This window comes from Mercenaria mercenaria, chromosome 1 (genome assembly GCF_021730395.1).
Source record: "Mercenaria mercenaria strain notata chromosome 1, MADL_Memer_1, whole genome shotgun sequence".
Taxonomy (NCBI): domain Eukaryota; kingdom Metazoa; phylum Mollusca; class Bivalvia; order Venerida; family Veneridae; genus Mercenaria; species Mercenaria mercenaria.
In genome coordinates, this window is record NC_069361.1 from 21,027,143 (window position 1) to 21,046,594 (window position 19,452).

At 33.5% G+C, this 19,452-nt stretch overlaps 1 protein-coding gene across 2 annotated transcripts; it reads left to right on the top strand.

The window, feature by feature from the left end:
* Window positions 1-1,345: 1,345 nt before the first annotated feature.
* LOC123544388 (leucine-rich repeat-containing protein 74B-like) lies at window positions 1,346-19,392 on the top strand. 2 transcript variants are annotated; one of them, XM_045330463.2, is made up of 13 exons: window positions 1,346-2,124; window positions 5,539-5,723; window positions 6,726-6,833; window positions 7,086-7,179; window positions 7,820-7,875; window positions 8,217-8,234; window positions 11,072-11,153; window positions 11,502-11,587; window positions 15,664-15,858; window positions 16,264-16,359; window positions 16,586-16,944; window positions 17,409-17,654; window positions 17,838-19,392. In XM_045330463.2, exons 1-13 carry the CDS (start codon window positions 1,929-1,931, stop codon window positions 17,947-17,949), a joined length of 1,833 nt encoding a protein of 610 aa, XP_045186398.2. In that variant the 5' UTR covers window positions 1,346-1,928; the 3' UTR covers window positions 17,950-19,392. The 2 variants fall into 2 exon arrangements, with proteins under 2 accessions (XP_045186398.2, XP_045186403.2); XM_045330468.2 differs by lacking the exon at window positions 8,217-8,234 and having other exon boundaries at window positions 1,355-2,124.
* Window positions 19,393-19,452: the final 60 nt, after the last annotated feature.

Here is a 19,452-nt window from a genome sequence, read left to right on the forward strand (position 1 = left end):
AATCAAATCTGATGTCGATTGCTTTGTTCCTTTTGCTGTTTGCCAATCTGAACAAGCTGTACTATCTCTGCCTAGGGCTGACATATTCTGATGTAGGGATAACGCATGTTTGTTTTGTTGTTTTTTTTTTTTTGTGTTACAACATCTGCAGAATCCCCGAGAGATTGGTTGTTACCCGACTCGTGTAGAGCGAAAACACCAACTCCGCATGTATCATAACACGGAACGAACATGTGTTAAAGCTAGCATAAAGCATGTTTTAAAAAAATCTAAGAAACGTGGATGTAAATGTCCATTCACGTCATTACATTTCCATGACATGCGCGGGAAAGTTGGTGTTGTCTCATCATGTCTACGTCAATTCATTTTGAATTATGCGTTATGGAGCGGTACTACGTATACTCTCTACCATGGATCGCACATATATATATAAAAGATGTGCGCTAAAATTCCTTTTTTTAAATCATGGTGAAACACTCTCTGAATACAGCATAAAAATTAGGTATGAAATGAGAATCCGCTCTTTTCCCATTCTTTCCTATGACTGTGATCTGTATAGCGTATTTTTTTCCATGTGATGCCTTAAATGTCCAACCCGAATGCAATCAACTTTTTTTCATGGTATGGCAATGTATTTACTTAATCATAGGATAACTTATGTGGAATAATGAAATTTAATTTGTCCTCTTGTCTCCCTTCCGTAAGATTTCTATTACTGATATTACTCATTTCTAAACCAACGTTATAAAGAGTATTTACAGGCCTTGTAAAAAAAGATTTATTGGTTTGAAGGTATAAAACTACCCATTGTATAATCCTAACAACGGTTAGTCCCATCAAATATGTGAGAACTTCTCTTATCGATGTGTTTAACTATTTGTAACGATTTTGAATATCTTTTGATTAAGGATGTGTTCGACTGTTAAAACAGTAACAATCTTCCTAAACTGGCCGTAAAATAGAAAAATCACTTTTCTTCAGTTTTAAGATCATTGTTTGATATTTCATTCAATTCCTGACGTGGCCCTGATTTAAGAAGAAAATGGTCATGAAGTTATGAATCTTTGATGAACAGAAATGTACTGTAGAGACGATCTGCAAAACGATTTTCTGTATTGAAGTTCCATTTAGACTGTTGTTTCACCTGGCAATTTGTACTTAATTGGTGTTTACTTACTGGGTCTGCAAAAGGAATGATCGGGTGATACATGTACTAAACTTTTTCTTAAATTTTTTATGCCCGTGACTCAGCGTTTCTTATATTTAAGATACATTGTAAAATCAGTCAGTAAATTATGTTTGCGAGTTATTTAAAAGCTTTATGTTTAAACGAACTCTAAAATTGAAAACCTATTGACTACCTACATTTACTAAATCTTTTTATAAACATAGATGTATAGAGGGGTTATTGGGCAATGAAAGTTGTGAAGTATTTAGATAGTGACAGTGTTTATTGGTTAGAGTGTATCTTCTACTAAATTGTTACTGTTATTATACAATGGACGAAAGTAAATTTAGAAAGTTAATGATCGAAATATGTTATTGGATATGAATATTGATATACTGCATCACAAAAGGGATTAATATATCTTTATCTCATTTTAAGGAAACTCTACGAGCAGTGTAAGAAATTACATTCTTGATAAAAGTGATAGAAATGTCTTATGATATGATAAGGTATAAGGGACTTTAAATCGCAACAATTTGCGGTATTTACCGTGCACGTATATCTGTATATTTTTCTTGTCTATTTTTCATACGGATGGATCACTTAATAGCTGGCAAGAGCAAGAATAAAATGTAAATTAAGAAAGTTCAAATTAAGACATAATTTTAGGGATTATATTCTCCTCGACATAAACAGAGCGATTTATTTATTGCGTACTTGCATCATATAATGATAAATTGAGAAAAAAGGAGACATCTAAATGGATAAACTTACGTCGCGAACGGTGTTTCATGACATTGAGACGCAGCCGACAATACTGGAGGAGGATGACGATAACTATTTGGTTGAAGACCGTATTTCATCCACCCCTGCGTCGGGAGAACGGAAGTCCAAAATGTCTCCTACTCCACGTATTGACTCGGACGAAGAATGGGACACTGATCTTGAAACTGAAGGTAAGGATCTATTTTATAAGTATTCCATGCATGTGATAAAAAACTGAAATAATCGCCCAAGATAACCTTAGAACGTGGAACCTTAGAAAGTGGCTTTTTGGATATTTATCTATTTTTATTTAAAATGTATGACTTAAGATGTGACCCAGAAAGTGACAAAATAAACACACACGCATACGCACGCTAGCACACATCCTCTTGACATAAAATATGATTAACAAGCACTATATGCATGATGAAAACAGTAATGAACTATTATTAGCTACTGAAAGAGATGTATTCGTCGCCGATTAATTGAATTACGTATCAATTTTTAAGCTATTTTCCAGATGTTTATTCTTTATGTTATCAGTTACAATGTTCTTTTCGTCGTTTTTATATGAGTTTTGGAAGAAACAATATCATATCTTGTATATAATGTACTGGAACATATGAAAGCCAGGTTTATTTAATATGGAAGTCTTTTATTTCAAGACTTACAGAACAAAAAGAAAAGGCATTGTATTGGCTGTGAAAATATAAAACAATCACATGAAAATATAACTTTAAGGAGGTAGGTTACCTTGTTACAAGGGTAAATTCAAATTAGTTGAACCGCAGCATCTTTTTGTATTTCGTGTAATATGAAGTTTTAACTGTTAAAATCTCAGTTTCGTTTGTCTCTGTCCCTTCAAGTTCAATTTTTATCCAGGTTTGAAGAACATGACCCTCCAAAGGTATTTCATATTGAAAGAAGAAGGAAAATACGGATATTTAACACTTTTCAGTGTATTTCAGTTTCATTGATATTCGTAGAAGTCCGCATAATCTATAATTTTACTAGTATGCACGTTAGCTTTCTAATATAAGCTTAAAATGTATATGTCGCGGGGCTCGTGTTTCCATGGTAACGCATTTTCTCTCATTTTTAAACAACTATGTATAAAAATAGGGGTTTTCGAGGGCTTCAGTGCCATTCTGTTAATGACCAACATGGAATATTTGGGTAATATTATTAGCAACATACCAAGCACTATACATGGTACCCTATTTTTCTTAAAGTTTAAAGTAACCATGGCAACAGAGATGTTTAAAATGGCTTATATCTTGCTTTTTGTCGTAATTTCTTATAAAATAATATTGAATAAGATTATCTTTCTAGTTGATGTAGCTTTAAAACATATTATTTCTAACGTAAGTTATATTTTCGTGTTATCTGCATTTATTCAAACAAATTTCTAAGCTTAGATTACTTACAGCAGTACCCCTCGTCTGGCATTTTTCATGGAAAATCGTTCAGCATGCTACTATTATTCTCATGGATATTGTTGAAATGAAAATAAAAAGCCGAAGCTGTGTTTCTTAAACAGACTAGTGTCAACGCTTTTGAATTTTACATTTAGATACATAGGTCACGGGCTTCGTTTCCATGGTAACATCAATTCAATTCAATAAACCATAATTTTCTACTGAAATTTGAACAATTTAGATCTTAGTTTTAGTATATAAGTAACAAATTATCAACGGAACCTGAAAAATAGGTATTACAAATCAAACTGCTAGATTTTGTATTTGAAAATGGCCGTAACAAGTAACCTCTCACCCAACTATATTCCAAATAACATTAGTTACCATCATCCATTTTCTTACATTCCGCATAACATTTCAATATAACTACATAAAAGAAGCAAAATATCGATTATTATTCAGAGCAAAAGACTCATAAAGAATATTTCAGCAAATAATAGTTATTTGAATATAGTTTGAATAAAGAAAATGCACAGAATTACGTACTTTCAAGATAAAAGCTATTTATTTTGCGCGGTAACTGACACGTAACGTCATGACGTCAATGACGTCATTTTAAGGCAACATTGTTTTGAAGCGTTCTGCGGCAATTTATTCATTATTTTTGCATTATTAAACTATAAAGCGTCAGATCGAAGACAGGTCTATGATTTGTTTTCATAAGAATGAATATACAAACACATTTAGTTTGTCGTAAACGTCGTCGTAAATCGTCACGTTAGCTTCCGGTTGGACATGCGCACATACAAATATAAAGGTAACCTACCTCCTTAAGCTAAAACATGCAAAGAATAATCATAATGAAACTTCAATACACTCAATATGTACATAAAAGAAACGGGCGATTGAATAAAATAATATCTTTCAACAAAAGTAAATATATCAATTGTGCAATTAAAACTGGTCTATAATTGAACGCCAAGTAAGGTTTATATTTTCCTCATTCATTGACTTGTTGTATAATTATCCAAATGAAACTAACTAAATATTTTGGAAAGAATAAAGACTGCCCATAGAAAATGTGTTTCCTTAATTGAGTACTGAAGGGTTAAGTTTTTATTCAGGATCATAAATATCTTTTAAAAGAAAGTAGCGCCACAATTATCAATGCGTTTGTTAATATTTTAAAAGAGAGCTTATGTTAGCCAATAGTCTATTTACGATAAATAACTGTAAAAGCTTGAATTTCAAAAAGATGACACAAATGATTAAACATTTTATTGAGTCGGTGAGAAAAAATATCCAAAGTCCATATGAAAATCAGCATAAATTAAAAAGGGGTATTAAGCTTCGTAACACGATGTGAAGACCTCGCAGCACGAAATATATATATGGATAAAATTCACGTTAAATATGATACAAATTTCAGACGTTTTACCGTATGACCTGTTTTATGTACACAAAAACAAATCGTTAAGCATCTCTACAAACTTACGTAAATCTTAATAAAATTGTCTGCAATAAAAAGTCCAAAGAAAATGTGTATTAAGTTCAGTATGCAAAAATAAAGTATTTTTCGTGTGGAGTTTCGGGTTCAAATTCTGCCCATACGGTTAACATCGCTAAGGGCATTTATCACCATTCGGCTATCGTACAACGTTCATTTCTGTTGGTATCTTTTAACAATCATTTCTGCATATATCATGTTCGATGCATTTACCATAAACTTTTTTTGTTCTAGCCTTGCACACCAGATATTTGTTCTCGTTTTTCCTGTTTTGCAATTCTCATCTCATCATATATGAAGCCATCTGTAATCTCTTGTTTTGCAATACTTACCTCTTATATAACGTCTTGTTTTGCAATTGTCGTCTCATATGAAGCCATCTGTAACGTCTTGTTTTGCAATTCTCATCTCCTATATTTAAAATCGTCTGTAACGCTTTGTTTTGTAATTCTCATCTCATATATGAAGCCATTTGTAATGTCTTGTTTTGCAATTCTCATCTCATAAATGATGCAATGTGTAACGTTTCGTGCATCCTTCCAGGTGGTGTGTCGTTTTCTTCATATGCTTTTGTCAACAGTGTATGTACTTCTTTATTCTATCCTTTTGCATTGGTACGTTACATATCAAAAATTGTTTATCTTTTCTGTTGTTTTCTAGTTAATTTATATTATTTCTAGGCAACGAGGTAAAGCGGCACTATATCAGCGAAGATCAGGTGAAACAGGTCTACCTAGCTGCATGTCGACAACTGAATATCGTACCAGCTCATTGTTTCCTTAAAGCCATAAACACAGATGTGATGAACCTCAACTTTCAGGGTCTAGGATCTTTAGGCACACGTGCAGTGGCAACTGCGCTTGTAGTACGTGCACTTTAGTTATCTATGGAAGCCCTGGAGGGACAATTGATTTCCGTACTTCCCACTTCTGACTTATAACTTTTGCACTTCTCACTTCCAACTTCTTGACTTCCTACTTTCTACTTCTAACTTCCGCACTTCTGACTTCTAACTTCCACACTTCTAACTTCCAACTTCCTGACTTTCGACTTTTGATTTCCAACTTCCACACTTCTTACTTCCGACTTCTTGACTTCTTACTTCCTTCTTCTAACTTCCGCACTTCTGACTTCTAACTTCCGCACTTCTAACTTCCAACTTCTTGACTTTCGACTTCTGATTTCCAACTTCCACACTTCTTACTTCCGACTTTTTGACTTCCTTCTTCTAACTTCCACACTTCTGACTTCTAATTTCCTGACTTCCGACTTCCAACTTCCGCACTTCTGACTTCCAACTTTCCCTCTTTGGAAGTTGCAAATAGTAAGTGTGGAAGTTGGAAGTCGGAAGTAAGAAGTCAGGAAGTTGGAAGTCAGAAGTGCGGAAGTTAGAAGTCAGAAGTGCGGAAGTTAGAAGAAGTAATTAAGAAGTCAAGAAGTCGGAAGCTAGAAGTGTGGAAGTTGGAAATCAGAAGTCGAAAGTCAGGAAGTTGGAAGTCAGAAGTGTGGAAGTAAGAAGTCAGAAGTGCGGAAGTTAGAAGTAGGAAGTAGGAAGTCAAGAAGTTGGAAGTTCAGAAGTGCAAAAGTTATAAGTCAGAAGTGGGAAGTACGGAAATCAATTGTCCCTCCGGGGCTTCCATAAGTATCTGCCGTATATACGTGTTACGATTCTTTAACGCTCTGAAACAGAAAGAAGTGAATAAGGGCTAATAACTGTCGTTACAATTTTTGACTATTTTAATGTTTTCAACCAATAAATTTATTCCATTTAAGTATATATCAATGAACATTAAAAAGATCATGTGTAACGTAATAAAACGTTTAATGCTGTGATGACACTTTAGTTCAAACTGTTCGTATATTTTAGATTGACAGATTTACAACCAGGTTGAATTTGGCTGGAAACTTAATGGGACATGAAGGCATCAGAAATTTATGTGACATGCTGAAAGAAAATGACTTCATTACACATCTAGTAAGTTCTGAATAACTTACAAAGTTATGCTTGTTCTGGGACGATTTACCACTGACTGTCTCAAAATTTAAAAAAAATCGTAGGATTTATATCATTATGTGATAAAGAACAATTGTAGTATTTTAAATTTCAAATAAACAAACATTCAGACGTTACCAAATACATCACTTTAACATTTGTCAGTATTTTATGCGTAATTTTTTCACGAGTTTGAAAGATAATTTCAAAAAGTACAATGTGTGTATTTGACAGGATTTGTCCGAGAATGGTCTGGATTCCTACGCTGCAGAGGTGATCTCAGGTGTCTTTAAAGTTAACGACACGCTAACTGATCTCATCCTGTCTGGTAAATTACTTTCAGCATGGATAAGTTTGCCATATTCTTATGTATGTGTCTTGACAATATAAAGAAAAATATAGAATCCATATTAGTTAATGAACATATTCACAGAGCGGTTTTACATGGCCTATTCGTCATAGTCGTACTTACATTTCTCACCATCTTTTGAACAATTCACTTGTTAAAACTATAGTTTTAGTAACTTTACTTCCACTTCAAATATAAAATAAGTACCAACCAGATGGTGGTCACGTTTTTCTCATCTTTTGTCGTCAGTGCTTAAGGACTTGCATTTTCCTCATGTTATTTAATGTGTTATATTATTCTTTTATGACCTCGATATAGTGTATGTTGAATTGCAAAACCACATTCCACTCTCACTAGAGTTTAGTGCTCTTAATTCGATTTGTATAGATTCTTTCAGGCTGATCAGTAAAGATCATGTGTAATAATTTTAGATTTGAAAACGCTTTGTTTGGAATGGTTCTCAAACTCATTTGTTTCGTTTTCACCATTTCTTAACAGTAGCTTTATGATTGAAGTAACACAGTCATTGCCCTATCGGATTCTCAAAATCATTCTTAACTGTAGACACTGCACCGTTCACCAATAAGTACTTGCTCAAAAAATATATTGTGATTTGTAGGTAACCATTTCAAAGATTATGATGCCGAACATTTCGCTGCTATGCTCAACGTTGGTGTAAGTACAATGTTTTACGTTGTATAACAAAATTGTTTTTGTATTTATTCTTGGCGTAAGAGAAATTATTCTCTCTGTGTTATAATAGTAGCAGGAAGATCTCTTTTATCTACAATTGTTAAAAAGACAGTATTGAATTTGTTTTCAAGGAATATGTTTATCTTATCGCTGTCCAGAGTTATTTTTAACTATTTTTGTGGGGTATGTGACACATGGAATATGTTTGGTTTAGCACTAATGCTATTTTAACAGTTTTTGCGTGTTTTTGCTTGGTGTGTGATGCAGAATAATATTGGTTCATACGTGATTAACTTTAATATCATATTATGATTCATCAACAGTCAAGATTAAAACATGGAGTAAGTAAAGCATCAATGTATGTATATGTATAATACTAGCATGCTCTATATTCTCATAGATCTACTCATATAAACTTCCTATGACGTGGAACTTGCCAGTGACACGTTGACTGATAGAAGTACAGTCTCTGTTTAAAGTACTTATATCATAGACTTGAAATTGATATTATATTTAACAACTATTGCCTTTTTACTTCACGAAAATATAGTACCATGTTTTGAGAGCATTTTATTCCATTGGCAACCTTTTTTAATCGCTGGTAGTATTCTAAAAACAAATTCTTCTTTCACGTTCATTAGCTGTTAACATTTAGTCTTGGATGCTATATAAACATAGCGAAAATAATCTATGTAAGATTCTTGGTTGTTCACACTTCACCCCCTATAATTATTACATGAAAGGTTCTACCGCTGTTCCAAATTATATGAATTTTCGAGTTCCAAACGATAATAAAACAACGCTTCTGAAACATTTTTATGATAAAATGTCATATCGGTTCATGTGCGAGGCCATCAATACGTTTATATCTCTTCGAATTCCTAACGAGCGGACTTGCTTTGGTAGAGTTCAGAAGCGACGTCATAAAGTTATAACTATATGACGTCATACATAAGTTCAGATCTTTACAATTGGTTAAATAACAAAATCTCTCGGAGTGTGAATTAAAATAGTATATAGACCGAATGCTCAGATGTTGTTCACTTTTGCATGGTTAGAATTAAAACAATAAATTTGTTTCTATATCTTTATGAGTGAACATAAGTGTAGGCAGTCGTTCGCACTCGCGATATACTTATTACACACACAAACACCTGTCTGTATTTTATTCAAAAGAAACAATAAGGGCGCATGTATCATTTCTTTATTAACATCTTGTTAAGCATTGTACTAACGAATGTCTTTTGCAATAACATATTACAAGTACATAATCTAAATAATACATAAATACAAAGTATATAAGTCTAACTTGTTCGAAAACACCACTAGTTCGGTTTTTTTTTGTGTAGTTAAAGAACAGTTTATATGACGCCATTAATGTTAAGAGACCTCTTTTTTGCGCGTCCCTTAGGTGGCCGCTTAATATAGGTTGTGCTGTATTTAGTGTTATGATACTAGGTAAGTATAATTTCAATGTTTTGTTTATAAGCACTGAAAAAAGTGGTTTCTTAAAGCAAGTGTTTTTTTACTGGACGTGGTCCCTCGAGCAAGTTCGACTGCATTTAGTATAGGTTAGAACATTTAAATTATTTCTAAACCGCATATATGTACTTACTTGTTACTCAAATTATCTATACATACAAGATATATAGGGGATATTACATTAGATGATCTTCATATATTTAAGACGGGTTCAATAAAATAACGAAAAATAAAATCTTTGAAGAGTCAGACTCTTCAAATCAATTTATCATTTTTATTAGAAGAGTTTAATAGTGTTCTTTTTATCACATGCTAGCTTTACATGCTGAAAAATCGACATTTCTTTCATTCGAGAAATGTCTATGTCAATATCAATATGTTATTACACTGAATAGCACTAAATTCATGTTAATGATTTATTTTACGTCCATGCAAAACTTCATTGCCCCCTGTTCTGTTTGAATATGGAACAGAATGGTTTGCAATTAAGAAAAACGGCGTAAAGCAATTAACTAGCTCTAAACTAGACATCAATACTGCATAGATAAGATTTTTTTTGTCACGACATTCTAGGTGCATAATTGCTCCTTCAAACTTTAACAAATGATAACATGTACAGATACTCATCTAATGGTTTTACAGAACTCAATCGTGTCTAACTTTATAAAAGTTTTAATTGATATGATTTTGATATAATTGTTGTTGATATTACTGAAGGCAGAAGTGAATGTTTGTCCTTTTTTTCACTTTGATTTTGAGGAATATTGTAACATTGTAATGGTATTATACAAAGTTTTTTCGAACCATTGGTGATATAAAGGATGTCTATGTTAGGACTTATAGTTATGTACTTTTCTTGCTTTGGGTCCAACTAGTACTCAAACATAATGTTAAACTGGTTTATAAACATTAGGGAAAAGAATAGTAATGTTTTCAGTGATGTTTTTAATAAAGTTTGCATTACTCTGCTGAGTTCTCAATTGTGTTGTCTAAGAAAGTATGACTGCTTGAAAAATGATAATTAAATGTGAATACTACAATGTTTAGTAATAACATATGCAGAGTTTATGATTTCTTACACGTATAAAATAATTATTGTTTATTTTGCATGACATATGATATTTACTAACAATATCTTTTGATTTCATGTCTTAAAACTTGTATTTGGCAGTGTTAACCGTTGGATAATAATTACGTGTATTTTGTAGACGATTTTTATTGAGTTTACTCTTCTTTCAAAACTTTATTAAAAAGCCTATAGGGTGGCTATGACTTTTGCAATAAGTACAACATTATTGAAATGCACCTATTCGTTTGTATAACCAATGGCATTAAACATTTTAAAAGAAACTGCATTGTCAGTACCTTTTGAAGTTAATTGTGAAAAGACAATACTACTCCCTTAAAGCAATTTATTTAGCAAGTGTAATGTTTCCTAAGGATAAAACAAAATTATAACACACATCTTTTCAACTTATTAAATACGAACAATTTAAATATGAACGATACTGACGTTAGAGATTATTTGTCACGGTAACTGTAATATGAATTATTCAAACCTTTAATGAAAGACAAAGAATGAATATTGAAAGAATAAACCTTTAACTTTTTAAAAGTTGCCTGAAAAATAACACTAAGTCTTCGTGTTTTACTAGTGTTTATATGGAGATTAACACGTTTTTATGCTCTTTTTCAGCAATTTACTGGACTACGTAACCTTGATCTATCACATAATGACCTTGGGGACATAGGCGCGCAGATTTTAGGCCATGCAATAGGTAATTTTGATTGATTTGTGCATTAATGAGTTTAATGTTATTTGTTATAATTATTATAATTATGAGTTATAAAAAAGTGAGTTCTGAATGACAAAATGAACCCTCATTTCACAAAATACCACATGTTATGATATTGTATTGTATTAAAATTGTTACTTTCGCATAAAAATAGTATATTTCACCATTCTATACCTCATATAATACAATAGTAACACAATTCTGTGTTATATGACATTACCGCATCAGAAAAAAAACATATCAAACTTTTTCTGGTGCATATTCTTTAAAGTGTTCATTGACATGTAATATGCTAAAATAAAATTTTATTCCAGTATCATTTTCTTAAAGGTGACAATGAAACACTAACACATATCAGCTTGGCGTGGAATCAGATTCGAAAAGCAGGGATAAGTTGCATTGCGAAAGGAATTGGGGTAGGATACTTTAGAAATACAGTTGCTTCATTCTGATGAAATTATGCACTTTGAGTCATCTGGCGATTGTCAGCGAGTTGTATTTCATAACTACCCGACTGAATACTATTTCACACACTTTTTCACCATGGTAAAACAAGCTGAATGTTATAGGTTCCGTAACTTTTGCTTTCAGTTTGATGAAGTTATGCACATTTTTGTGCTTGAACCAGTTTTTACAACTTAGAATCAAACCTTCTGTATCGTTTGTCTTTATTAAATATTAATTACATGTGAATGGGATGTAGAAATGTTGTTCATATATCTTTGTGTTCGTTCATATGTCTGTCCCATCCACCCCACGACCCAAAAGCATGTTGTTGTTTTTTATTTTAGTTTCTTATGGGGTTTTTACATTCTACCTCCACCACGTAACCCCTGCTACACCCACCACACCATAATTTCAGTTTTTTTCTGTCTTATTATTGTCTTTTATTATTCCGTCATCCCCGCTACGCCCACATTACACCCAACTCCAGCCACCCACTTACACACTCCAAACAAATTCTTATATTTCTTGATATTGTGTTAGTTACCCTGCCATCCTACCCCATTCCCTCATTATTTCCGGCCCCAACCTGCACAAAAATAGATTTTTCATCCGTTTCTTGATATTGTCTCTTTGTATCCTGTCCCGTCCCCCTTCAGTAAAAGGAAAAGACAGATGTTTAAGTTACTTGATATTGTCTCTTTGTATCCTGTCCCGTCCACCTTCAATAAAAGGAAAAGACAGAAGTTTTAGTTTCTTGATATTGTCTCTTTATATCCTGTCCCCCGCCCCCCTTTAATAAAAGGAAAAGACAGAAGTTTTAGTTTCTTGATATTGTCTCTTTGTATCCTGTCCCGTCCCCCTTCAGTAAAAGGAAAAGACAGAAGTTTTAGTTTCTTGATATTGTCTCTTTGTATCCTGTCCCGTCCCCCTTCAATAAAAGGAAAAGACACAAGTTTTAGTTACTTCATATTTTCTCTTTGTATCCTGTCCCGTCCCCCTTCAATAAGAGGAAAAGACAGAAGTTTTAGTTATTTGATATTGTCTCTTTCTATCCTGTCCCGTCCCCCTTCAGTAAAAGGAAAAGACAGAAGTTTTAGTTTCTTGATATTGTCTCTTTGTATCCTGTCCCGTCCCACTTCAGTAAAAGGAAAAGACACAAGTTTTAGCTACTTGATATTGTCTCTTTGTATTCTGTCCCGTCCCCCTTCAGTAAAAGGAAATGACACAAGGTTTAGGTACTTGATATTGTCTCTTTGTATCCTGTCCATTCCCCCTTCAGTAAAAGGAAAAGATAGAACTTTTAGCTTCTTGATATTGTCTCTTTGTATCATGTCCCGTCCCACTTCAGTAAAAGGAAAAGACAGAAGTTTTAGTTACTTGATATTGTATCTTTGTATCCTGTCCATTCCCCCTTCAGTAAAGGAAAAGACACAAGTTTTAGTTACTTGATATTGTCTGTTTGTATCCTGTCCCGTCCCCCTTTTATAAAAGGAAAAGACAGAAGTTTTAGTTTCTTGATATTGTCTCTTTGTATTCTGTCCCGTCCCCGTTCAATAAAAGGAAAAGACACAAGTTTTAGTTACTTCATATTTTCTCTTTATATCCTGTCCCGTCCCCCTTCAGTAAAAGGAAAAGACAGAAGTTTTAGTTACTTGATATTGTCTCTTTGTATCCTGTCCCGTCCCCCTTCAGTAAAAGGAAAAGACAGAAGTTTTAGTTTCTTGATATTGTCTCTTTGTATCCTGTCCCGTCCCCCTTCAGTAAAAGGAAAAGACAGAAGTTTTAGCTTCTTGATATTGTCTCTTTGTCTCTTTGTATCCTGTCCCGCCCCGACCACCCCCACCACCCCACACACACACCCTTCAGTAAAAGGAAAAGACACAAGTTTTAGTTTCTTGATATTGTCTCTTTGTATCCTGTCCCGTCCCCCTTCAGTAAAAGGAAAAGACAGAAGTTTTAGTTTCTTGATATTGTCTCTTTGTATCCTGTCCCGTCCCCCCACAATAAAGAAAAGACACAAGTTTTAGTTTCTTGATATTGTCTCTTTGTATCCTGCCCCCCCCCCACCCCCCCCCCCCGCTTCAGTAAAAGGAAAAGACAGGAGTTTTAGTTACTTGATATTGTCTCTTTGTATCCTGTCCCGTCCCCCTTCAGTAAAAGGAAAAGACACAAGTTTTAGTTACTTGATATTGTCTCTTTGTATCCTGTCCCGTCCCCCTTCAGTAAAAGGAAAAGACACAAGTTTTAGTTACTTGATATTGTCTCTTTATATCCTGTCCCGTCCCACTTCAGTAAAAGGAAAAGACACAAGTTTTAGTTACTTGATATTGACTCTTTGTATCCTGTCCCGCCCCCCTTTAGTAAAAGGAAAAGACAGAAGTTTTAGTTTCTTGATATTGTCTCTTTGTATCCTGTCCCGTCTCCCTTCAGTAAAAGGGAAAGACAGAAGTTTTAGTTACTTGATATTGTCTCTTTGTATCCTGTTCCCCCCCCCCCCCCCCCACTTCGGTAAAAGGAAAAGACAGAAGTTTTAGTTTCTTGATATTGTTCTCTTTGTATCCTGTCCCGTCCCACTTCAGTAAAAGGAAAAGACAGAAGTTTAGACTTGACATTGTATCGTCCCTTTCTAAAAGAAAAGACACAAGTTTTAGTTTCTTGATATTGTCTCTTTGTATCCTGTCCCGTCCCCCTTCAATAAAAGGAAAAGACAGAAGTTTTAGTTACTTGATATTGTCTCTTTGTATCCTGTCCCGTCCCCACTTCAATAGAAGGAAAAGACACTAGTTTTAGTTTCTTGATATTGTCTCTTTGTATCCTGTCCCTTCCCACTTCATTAAAAGGAAAAGACAGGAGTTTCTGTTTCTTGATATTGTCCCTTTGTATCCTGTCCCGTCCCCCTTCAGTAAAAGGAAAAGACAGAAGTATTAGTTCTTGATATTGTCTCTTTTTCCCTTTGTATCCTGTCGCGTCCCCCTTCAGTAAAAGGAAAAGACAGAAGTTTTAGTTTCTTGATATTGTCTGTTTGTATCCTGTCCCGTCCGACTTCAGTAAAAGGAAAAGACAGAAGTTTTAGTTTCTTGATATTGTCTCTTTGTATCCTGTCCCGTCCGACTTCAGTAAAAGGAAAAGACAGAAGTAAAACTGTTTTAGTTTCTTGATGTTGTCTCTTAGTAATTCAATGATATTTCCTTCACCAAACACAAAAAAATAAAGTTTTCACTTTTAGTTTCGTGCATAGCTTGAAACGTAGTTTCAGTTATTTAAGTTTTTATGATGTTTTTAACTTGGATACATTTTGATGTTCACTTTTTGTGTTGTCGGTATTATTTCTAATTGAACTAACTCCCAACCACCAAACATTCAACACTCAGAAAAAATACCTTTCATAATGTTCTCTTGTTAAACATTGTTAAACATCGTTTGTAGTGAACTCCGTTGTCTGCTGACAACACTCATTTTTTTAGTGATCAGAAAAACATTCTTTAATGTTTTATTAAGATCATAAGATTGTTTGCTGTTTCCAATAGAAAAGTAATTTGACAAACCATTTATCATCGTCTAATCATTTTCTGAAAAAGGACTTTATTCATCTACCGTTTTGTAAGGCCTAATTAATCACAGTATTTTGGAAAGTGTAGTTTCTATCTGATTCAACCGCTAGATCCATGCACATGCCAGAATGTATGAATCAGCCATCTGGTAGCTTTAATTAATGTTTTCGTTGTTTTATTTTGAGAGAGACACATTTCTAAAGTTTTTAAACTAGACATTTTACAGATATCTTATTATCTTATCATCATCTGTGTAGTGAAAAGATATATATTCGAAAATACGAGGCAACAAACTAGGCATTTTGCTCAGTGTGTATGAAACGCTTTATGATACGTTCGTGAGTTAGTAGGGAGCAGAACTTGCACAATAGTTTCATCTCACAAAGTTACAAATAGCTTCTTCTGATTGTTTTTGTTTCATTATTTTTATTCGTTACTGAAAACATTGCTATAGAGTCAAAATGAAATGTAGATTTATTTACCGAATGTTACAGGAAAATAATAGTTTGTTAGTGTTTGATCTTACATCTAATGGTGTTGATAACGAGGCAGCAGAGCTTATTGGAAAGGCACTTGTCAATAACCGAAAACTGACAGAGCTAAATCTTACATCAAACAGAGTCGGGTTTGTGGGTATCGCCTCTTTGTTCAAGTATATTGGAAAGAATGATACACTAAAAGTCATCAGGGTGAGAAAATAGCTTGTATGTTTTATATTTTTGTAAACATTATGAATAAAAGTCAGTATTCATCCTTTGCAGAATTTGGCAAATGCAACAATTCTAAATAATGTAATGCGTTTCATAACAGCTTCGGTCCAATATTATAGATCGGTGATCTATTACGGGGCCATTGTGACAGTGTTAAAGTCAAGTAGTTTTAGAATTCAATACAATACATTTCAATAATATATCTTGCCGAGAAATAATATACCGATTGTTTGTTTTCCGTTGATATTTGATAGCAGAGCCGTAAAATACACATCATGAGAAACAAAGTGTTGTATCGACCCACCACAATATATAGTTGTGATTGATTGATTTATGGATGTGTTGTAGTAATTTGATTCTATTTATGATATTGTATTTTTTCAGTTAACCAATAATCCTATAACAAGTCAGGGACCAGCGGCAGCATTAAAGTTATTACAACAAAGCGACTGCAGCGTTCTACAGGAACTGGAAATAGCGGTATAATTATTCGTTTACACACAAAATATTTACTCAAATCGCTTATTCATTGGTGTTATCTATTCTAAGCTGAATTTTAACATGTTGTAAACTATTCTTAAACACTTTTAATTCTACAAACTTGAACAAGAAACCATGTTTGCCATTACTAAGTTTAGGAAAAAGTTAAAATGGGATTACTACTTGCAAACTTGAAAATGTCACTTTGTTGTTAAATCTTATTCAGGATGCATGTGTACCGAGAGAGTTTTATAGTGTTCTTGAAGAGGTACAACACGTCCGTCCACAGTTTAAAGTTCAGCTCGGAGGTTTTATGAATGCTAGAGACATGTGCAAGGCTGAAGCCAAATCCCAAACTGAAGCATGGAAGAGAGACCCAATCCTTGTGTTCATAAATTTCATTGACGATCGGAAGATCAAAGTGTTTGATATGTTTAAATTGTTTGATAAAGACAAAAGCTGCACTCTTACCAGAGACGAGTTCAAGATCGGTCTCAGTAAGATCGGGTGTCCTCTTGCGGAACAGGAACTGAATCAACTTTTAAATGTTCTCGATGTGGATAAAGACGGAGAAATTGATTTAGGGTATCAACAGTTCTTTGTGTATTTCTTCTATTTTCATGTTCCTATCTTGTTTTGTTTATTAATGAGACACTTGTCAAAATAAAGATACAAACAATTATTATCGATATAATACCAATAGTATTGCAAGGAATGTTTTGAGAAAAAGATGTTTTATAAGTAAACAATATTGGTTGATTTGATTATAACTGGAAAAACTTTCGTATTATAACAGACTTGCAAGTTGAAATGCATTTAGAATTACATAACCATACTGATTATTTCTAGCAGAAAGTATTTCAAATATTGCATTTATTGGCTTTTTTGAACTTACCATATAGTTACCTTACATTATACGCAGACGTATACATCAAGTTAGATATAAACTCTCTCTTGTTTTATGGTACACCCCATATGTCAATATATTTGAAAGTGGTTATTCTATATAATATTCATACTTGTTTGTTTGTTTTTTTATTTGATTGCAGAGAATTCATGGATGGGTTTGATAAGCACAAAAGACGTCTCACAAAATACAGTAAATATGGAACAACAAGCAGAGTAGCATCACCCACGTCTAGGGCGAATTCCGGACCATCATCAACAGTCTCTAGTAGACCTTCATCGTCCTCTTCGGATGGTCGAGCCCAACATGCGAGCAGACCATCGTCAGGCGTACATGCCGATGTTATAAATTCCAAAAATATTACCACAGAAACAATCACCCACACTTTGTAAGTCATGATAAATATTATATAGCCGGCTAAATATACTAGTTTGCGTTTACATCGGATTTTTTAACAAAAAGTATTCTAGTAAGATAATGGAATATTTGAACCTCATTTATTGCAATTTGAACTTGAGTAAATTCTAAGAATAAGTCATATTCAGTTTCTAATTTTAAATGTTTTTTTCAGGACCTTGGAACCACCAGGGCAGTCATATGCCTTGCATGCTTCCTATAATGATCAAGCGCCTGACAACAATGATATCGTTCTAACTGTTCCGAAAGGCTTAACAGTCACGTGATTCTTTGACAAAAGTGTTGTTGTTGATGGTCGTTGCTACCATGGGAATTATTAAAAATGAAATAAAAAGTTAAAATGCCATTAAAAGCAGCAGTAGAAGGGAAAATTGAAAGGAGGTCATTTTTATTCTAGTGATTTCTTACTTTTGTCCTGAAATTACATTATTTGCGACAGTTAACAATACTTCATGTATTAGCTTAATAAACATTGTTATTATGTGAACGAGTACCCATTCGTACTAAATGAGGTTATGGATGAGTTTTATTTATTTTGAATTCTTTTCGTGAAAAAGACGAATGCTAGTGAAAACTATGGTGGCATATTTCTGCCACGAGCTAGCTATGTAACTATTGGCAGTATTGGGACACTTTGAATATAAAAACTACCTTGATAAAGCGAAGATTTCTTGAAGGATTATCCCAAAAGCCGAAAGTTTCCTGGAAATGTTATTGCCATAATTCACATGATTATCTCGATACGTTTTGCACTTTTGCACAAGTGCCTGCCCACAGCTGCCATTCATAAATTGATATCTATCTCGAAACTTTCAAAAACTGTATTGATATTCGAACTTTTCTGAAAATTTGTTCTCATTAAATTATATTTTCCTGGAAATATAGTTTCTTGCGATATTGTTTTTAGAAAAATGCAAAACATTGCGAGAAAGTTTAGAATATTATCGAGAGCTAGCAGTTATGAGCATTTACGCGGTATTTGGCGCTAGAACATTTTCAAGAAATACAAAAATATCTAGATAATATCATTCAATGCATAAGTGTTTTATGAAGAATGCACATATTTTCTGGAAAGTTTAGAATGTTTTTGATATAGCTACTATATTGTGGCAGAAATCTGCCACCATAGGAAACATTGGACAAAACCCGGTGTTGGTTAAGTAGAATCTTCTCGAGTTCTGTGTTTAAGTCAAATTATGACTTCCTCCATTTTAGGTTTTGTTATGTTTTACTGTAAAGTCAAAGAATGATTGAATCTACAGCTTTGTCAGTAGCATCGAATCTAGTATGACACCATGATATCTACCCAACCGTGGTTTGAAATGAAGTACATTTTGCATTGATTATTGTTCCGCTTGGCAATTATTCGAACTCAAAATGATTTTAAATGAAAGGTTTTACGGCTTCTGATTTAACTGTCAGCCTATCAATTAGACTATCATCAATATTTTCATTATCTTAAAAACTTGTATAAAATCCAAACGACTGATTGCGGAAAATTTCAACTGCTTCAATCGGTCTTTGGAACAAAGGCTGAAAAATTCATGCCATCATTTAGAAATTCTCAATTATTTTAAATAAATATCATTTTCAATTAAGGTTACCACACAGTGTTTCCTTTATCCAAAATGGGTCTAAGTGGTGTCTTATAAATCAACTATCATAACAGCAATCTCTAAGTGGTAATAAAATTCCTCACCATACTTGGATTCAGAGTTGTTATATTTTCCAGTCCTTTAGAATCATAGCTGTATTAAAGAATTCCACTG

What these genes read in the sequence shown, in the direction of transcription:
- LOC123544388 (XM_045330463.2), top strand. Translation starts at nt 1,929, where the DNA reads ATGGATAAACTTACGTCGCGAACGGTGTTTCATGACATTGAGACGCAG. An exon ending in CACTGATCTTGAAACTGAAG is followed by an intron (nt 2,125 to 5,538) that starts GTAAGGATCTAT and finishes TATTATTTCTAG; the next exon opens with GCAACGAGGTAAAGCGGCAC. An exon ending in TACAGGAACTGGAAATAGCG is followed by an intron (nt 16,360 to 16,585) that starts GTATAATTATTC and finishes AATCTTATTCAG; the next exon opens with GATGCATGTGTACCGAGAGA.